At 55.4% G+C, this 6,247-nt stretch overlaps 1 protein-coding gene across 2 annotated transcripts; it reads right to left on the bottom strand.

The window, feature by feature from the left end:
• Positions 1-316: 316 nt before the first annotated feature.
• LOC146758045 (coiled-coil domain-containing protein 87-like) lies at positions 317-5,357 on the bottom strand. Of its 2 annotated transcripts, none has more exons than XM_085518296.1 (2): positions 4,293-5,357; positions 317-743 (listed from the first exon to the last, which is right to left on the bottom strand). In XM_085518296.1, exons 1-2 carry the CDS (start codon positions 4,339-4,341, stop codon positions 448-450), a joined length of 345 nt encoding a protein of 114 aa, XP_085374422.1. In that variant the 5' UTR covers positions 4,342-5,357; the 3' UTR covers positions 317-447. The 2 variants fall into 2 exon arrangements, 1 of the variants encoding a protein (XP_085374422.1); XR_014935239.1 differs by lacking the exon at positions 317-743 and adding an exon at positions 3,210-3,372.
• Positions 5,358-6,247: the final 890 nt, after the last annotated feature.

Here is a 6,247-nt window from a genome sequence, read left to right as displayed (position 1 = left end):
GATACTCTGATACATCCATGGCCCCAGATCCATCTCCAATGAACCTTTATTCACAGCCCCAAATTCATCCCTCCATTTAGAGGAACCAATGAACCCCTTCATCCACAGCCCCAAATCCATCTCCAATGTACCTCCACCCATGACCCCAAACCCATCACCAATGAACCTTCATCCACCACCCCAAATCCATCCCTTCCATTTATAGGAACCAACAAACCCCTTCATTGATGGCCCCAAATCCTTCCCTTCCATTTATAGGAACCAATTAACCCCTCCATCCCATCCCCAACCCCCGACTTCCCCCTTCAGCCTCGACGCACAGAACTGACACATTGTGGGCCTAAAAATGAACCCAAAATCCAAACCCTAAATAAACAGGCCCAAAACGATGCAAAATGAACCCAAAACCAGACCCCAAATTAAGCCGTGGGGCTTCCAAACTCCACCTCAGCACCTTCCCACCTTTGGCTGCTTGATGCCCCCCATGGCGGCAGCTCTCCTGCCCTGCTGCAGCCTGTAGAGCATCTCCCCCCGGTTCCTCCTCATCTTTTCCTCATAGCTTCGGCCCTTTAAGGTCACGACGTCGCCATATTCCTCCTTCAGCTTCTTCATCACAGCCTTCAGTTCCCCTTCGTACCTCGTGAGCTCTGCGTTCAGCTGTTGCCGTGTCTCACCAGCCCATGATGGGAGCCCATGTTGGCCTTGGAAGCCATTGGGGTTGGAGTCTGGGATCCCACGTTGACCTATAAAGAAGCCATTGGGGTTGGAGTCACGGCCACCCAGGAGGGGGGTTGAAGGCAGAGCACAGATGAAGGTCCTGCATCCTGAAGGAGCATCTGGTACAGAGCAGACGCATCTGAAGGATGAGCTCCAGCATGGCTGGCACCAACAAGGAGCAACCCAGGATGAGCAAGAACGGCCCCAGGGTGGGAACTGCCTCTGGACAGACATGCAGTGACACTGAAGGTACACGTGCCCACAGCCACCAAGGGAGCGGTGCTGCAGCCAGTCTTGGGATGGAAATGGCACTTTCCATCTGCCACCTCCATCCTGCCCAGCAGTGGGAGGGGTGCCAGGAAGCAGCAGATGCAGAGTGTGACCTGCTTTTATTTTAATCTCCAGAGCGAGTTGCCGTCTGGGATGCGGTGGCCGCCTTTGTATGAGAGAATCATGGAACGATTGGAGCAGGAAGGAACCCCAAAAGGGCACCCGGTCCCACCGCCCTGCAGGGAACAGGGACAACTACCTCCAGATGAGGTTGCTCTGAGCCTGGTCCAGCCAGGCCTTGAAAGCCTGTCTGGGCACCCACCACCTCTCTGGGCAAGACATCCCAGTGCCTCACCACCCTCCAGTCAAATCCTTCTTCCTCCCATCCAAAGCCAATCTTCCCTCTTTCTGTCTGAAACTGTTTCCCCTCCTCCTATCCCAAGTGACCCTGCTAACAGCTTTAGAAAGCCTTCATGCAGCATGAAAACGTGCCTGTGAGCAAACAAGCAGAGAGAGCAGCAAGGATTGCTGTTGCACTGCGTCACGCCGCTCACTGCCCTCTCCTCCCTTACCAACCCTCCAAAATAAAGCGAACCCCCCAAAATAAAGCCCCCCCCCCCCCCTTCAATACATACTCATTAATAACACACACACACACACCCTTTATATAGAAACCCGGAACGCAGCGTTGGGTGCGGCGCAGCCCCGGGTCAGGAAGCGCTGATGATGGGAGGGGGCCGGGCCATATACACTCATATGGGCCCGCCCCTAAGCTCTGCCCCCCTGCACGGAAGGACACAAAGTTCCCCTGTCGTGGCTGTGGGTGACCACTAGGGGGAGCCGTAGGCATAAAGATTGCCCCCCACGCCCCTTCCCCTTCAACCCAATTTGGTTCCAAAGAGACCCCCCCGCCCCCCGCATTAAACTGGGGTCTTAGAGTGCCCCCACTGACTCCAAATACCTCCCCCAACCCACCCTATAGACCCCAAACCCACCCCACTGCAACCTAATCCCACCCCACAGCCCCCAAACACCCCCCCAAGCCCACCTTAAAACCCCCAAAGGCCACCCCATAACCCCCAGATACCCCCCAAACCCACCCTATGGACCCCAAATCCACCCCTCAGCCCCCAAATACACCCAAAACCCACCCTATGGACCCCAAATCCACCCCTTAGCCCCCAAATACCCCCTTAAACCATGCTGGGGCCTTGGGGGCGGCTGTTGGCGGCCCTCAGCCCACAAACCTCTTCCGCTCCCTCTGCCGTTCCCCCCCCTCCGCCCCACGCAACCAGGTCAGGCCTCTCCGGTCTCCACTCCCCCTTCCCCCCATTATCCCCAATGGGTCCGTGCCGTAACCCGCTCCCCCGGAGGGAACGCGTGCTCTGCGGAAATGAGTCCCCTGGGAAACGCGATCCGCTTCACTGGCGTTCCGCCCTCGCTTTGGTTCCTATGGCCTACAGAGCCGGAGGAAGGCGATCCCGGGGAGGGGGGTGTGTGTCCTCAGAGGGGTGGGGACGTGTCAGCTGTGTCTCCACGGAGGGCTGTGTGTCCCCCCCCTACAGGTGGAGCTGCTGCTGCTGCTGCTCGTGTACCCCCGTGGGCGCCCCCCCCCCACACCCAAAACGAAGGGGGGCTGCGGGGATACCTGAGAGTATTGGCTCGGACGCCCGGCCCCCCCCGGCCCAAAGCGTGCAGCCGCTACCTGCGGCGTTTGGCTGCCCGGAGCCTGGGGGGGTTACGGGAGGGCTTTGGCACGATGGGGAGCCCCGGAGGGGGGTTACAGCTTTGCATCCGTTTGGAGCCCGACGACGCGACCCCCCCTCATCGCCTCCACATCCTGGCGCTGCTGCTGCAGGTGGGGGGGGGGCTCAGGGCTGATCGGTGCGGTTGGAGTCGGGGGGAGCAGAATTAAGGCTCACCCTGCGCCCCTCCCGCTTTCCCCGCCCCCCCCCCCCCCCACTCCTCCCGGTCAATGCCGTATTCAGCTCCTAAGGCCCCGGGCGATGCGGGTGTCTCCGACTCCTCTTTGCCCCCCCTTCCTTTACCCATAGCAGCTCAATTGCGACCCTCCCCCCTTGGGATGCCTCCAGGTGACGCCGCATGTTTGACACCATGTGGGAAACGCTGGGGGTGGGACCCGAAAGCCAGTTGGTGTGGGAAGGGGCTCGGCCCCCCGCCGCCATCACCCCCTTCGTGTTGGATGAAGGGGACGGAGATGGGGGGTGGGTGGCGGCCGCCTCGTTGCCCCCCCGCGGTCTCGCCATAGGAAATAATTCATCTCGATGGTTTTCTTATGGATTCATTTGCTTCCTCGAGGTTGTCCTGACATTCGGCAATTTCCTTCAGTAGCGTTTCGAGCCTTTTCACTTCTGCATCCTTCTGCTGTAGAAATATCACATTCAAAACAGGACGAACCAGATCATTTTAGAAACAATTACAAGCCAAGTTGCATTTTGGTGTTAAAAACAGCCATAGACTCATAGAATAGCCTGGGTTGAAAAGGACCACAGTGTGCAGGGTCTCCAACCAGCAGACCGGGCTGCCCAGAGCCACATCCAGCCTGGCCTGAAATGCCTCCAGGGATGGAGCATCCACAACCTCCCTAGGCAACCTGTTCCAGTGTGTCACCACCCTCTGTGTGAAAAACATCAACCTAATATCCAACCTAAACTTCCCCGTATCACTTTAAAACCATTCCCCTTGTCCTATCACTGTCCACCCTTGTAAACAGCCATTCCCCTGCCTGTTTATATGCTCCTTTCAAATACTAGAAGCCAACAGTGAGGTTTCCCTGGAACCTTCTCTTCTCCAAGCACAAGCCCAGTTCCCTCAACCTGTCCTCATAGGAAAGGTGCTCCAGCCCTCTGATCATCTTACTGGCCCCCCTTAGCAATATTTGCAATTCTCTTTTGCCTTCCTGCAAGCACACCTGCTTCAGGGCACATTTCATCCCACTGTTAGGCCTTGTAAGAAGCACTATGGCAAGTCCATATGCAGAAAACACTGGCATTCCATTCACTAACAGAGAAACTATTCTGCCCTTGCTCCTGACTCTTGTCCCTGCCTCCTCCTGCACTGGGCAGTGTTTGTGGGCAATGAAAGAAATACCCACATTCTGGAAAATACAGACAAAAAAGAAACAGGCAGAAAAGCGGCACTAATACTTTGTCACTGGTGGGAATCTCCACATAAAGTGCTGTGCTAAAGGTGTGAGGTTAAGGGATCATCACTGTCACGATAAAAGTCATAGCATGGAAGATTTAGCGATGGCGTGCTGACTAGAAGGAAAAAACAACACTTACCTTGGAGCTTGTTCATTTTCTCTCCTATCATCGGATATCTTCTCATCATCTACGTAGCTCTGAGGTTGGCCAAAGCCTGTTGCCATGAGCTTTGCTAAACGCAACAGTGCTGTGGCTCAGAGGTATTACACCAGCACATAGCATAGGAGAACTCCATAACCCAAGTGTCGAGGGAAGAAGAAAGGGGAACTGTTACAATTAATTACGTTCGCTAAATTGATAATTGTAGGCTTCTTGTCACACACTACTGCCTACAGCAAAACAGCACAGATGTTGACAACTGTGATTTCTGCATACAAGCAACCACTCAAGGCTGAGCACTCTCTCCTGTCTCTTTGCCATGCCTAGAAAGACCCAGAAGAGCTCAGTGTTCTCTTGCTGTTAGTTTACATCCTCCAAGCACTTCCAAAGGCACGCTGCTCTGTAGAAAAAGCTGAGCTGCCCAGAAAGTTTGTGCAGGAAGAAGGCAGCAGTGTCAGTGCACGTCATCCTGGGGGATCTGAATGCATTTGTGAAGAGAACAGGGAAAGAAGAGGGAAGAGAGCAAAACCAACAGGCACTAGCACTGCTGCCCACAGGGGGCGGGGCTTGAGGCAGGGCCTGTGCCAGAGGGGGGCCTGGCACAGTTAGGGCCAGCTCAGGGCCCAGAGCAGAGGGGGAGCAGGCAGAGGCAGGGCCTTGGGGCCCAGGATGGAGGAGGACCAGGCACAGCTGGGGCCAGCTCAGGGCCCAGAGCAGAGGGGGACCAGGCACAGCTGAGGCCACTGCAGGGCCCAGGTGAGAGGGGAACCCAGCACAGTCGGGGCTGCTTTGGGGCCTGGGCCGGAAGGGGGCCCGGCACAGCCAGGGCCTATCCCCCTTTTTTGCACATATGAAATGCTCCCAGCTGTGCTGCACAGCAGAACATCTTTCAATGGAGATGAAAGCCTGTGAAATGAAAGAATCCTTTCTTATTTCTTTCACATTTGTGTTTGTTGACTGCAGTTCCAACCAGGTGGACTCGCAGTGTCTTGCAAGTGACACCTGGAAGCAGGTACAGACTGGAGACACAGCCCCCTCAATGTCCAGGTGAGTAACAGCAGCCAAGGAGGCCTCTGGGCTCTGCAGGGTCCAAGTGTGGAGCATTACACACAGGAACAGCTGAGTATAAAGACAGTGGCAGAGCTGCAGAGCTTGCCGTAGTAGGGAGGCACAGTGGCTCAGCTCATTTCCCACAGTAACACAGGAAATAAGAGCCATGAGGGAAATGCAGATGCCTTCTGCCCCCATCAGAGGGGAGGAATGAGCTGCACTTCCACAGAGACATTCCTCTCACAGCCACTCACACCTCAGGTGTGGAGGGATGAGCTGGGGCTGCTGGTGGCAGCTGTGGAACACTGCCATCTGTGGTGCTCCATCCTACCCTGGAGGTGGGCATGTAGAGCTGAGGACCTTTGTCACTGCACAAATGACTGCAAGCAGAGATGTAGCAGAGGGAACACAAAGCATTTAATAACTTATCATACAAAGCAATGAGTAATAGAAATGACAGTATTTCCAACCAAATATCCCCCATCCTAACAGTCATGCCTGATCTCTACAGTCCCACCCAAACAATTTCCCAGCCCCCTCCAATTCCTCCTCACTATCCCACCCCTGAATTTCCCTCCCCCAATTCCCACACAGTAATTGCCCACACTAATTACCAGCATGCAGGGCATGGGGAACACCTGTTCCTTGTGTGCAGACACCTGAAAAAAAAAAGTGGCAGGGAACTGGATGTCTGTTGTAGGTTGTGGAGGCTCTGCATAGAGCATAACCCCAGACCACAACCCCATCAGCTGCTGGGGCAGCAGCATCCCTGTCATTGGGGGATGTTGCCAGTGGTGGACAGGGACACAGGGAGAAGCCACACCTTGGTGTAGCTCTGATCTGCTCATGTCCAGTCCAGTCCTCTATAGCACTTTCCATCTTCT

The sequence above is a fragment of the Coturnix japonica genome, chromosome 17, assembly GCF_054131305.1.
Source record: "Coturnix japonica strain WE chromosome 17, WE-NBRP24, whole genome shotgun sequence".
In the NCBI taxonomy this organism is placed as follows: Eukaryota; Metazoa; Chordata; class Aves; order Galliformes; family Phasianidae; genus Coturnix; species Coturnix japonica.
Note: the sequence above shows the minus strand (reverse complement) of the source record. Positions and strands in the feature narration are given on the sequence as shown.

What these genes read in the sequence shown, in the direction of transcription:
- LOC146758045 (XM_085518296.1), bottom strand. Translation starts at nt 4,341, where the DNA reads ATGATGAGAAGATATCCGATGATAGGAGAGAAAATGAACAAGCTCCAA. An exon ending in GAAAATGAACAAGCTCCAAG is followed by an intron (nt 744 to 4,292) that starts GTAAGTGTTGTT and finishes GCTTCTTTATAG; the next exon opens with GTCAACGTGGGATCCCAGAC.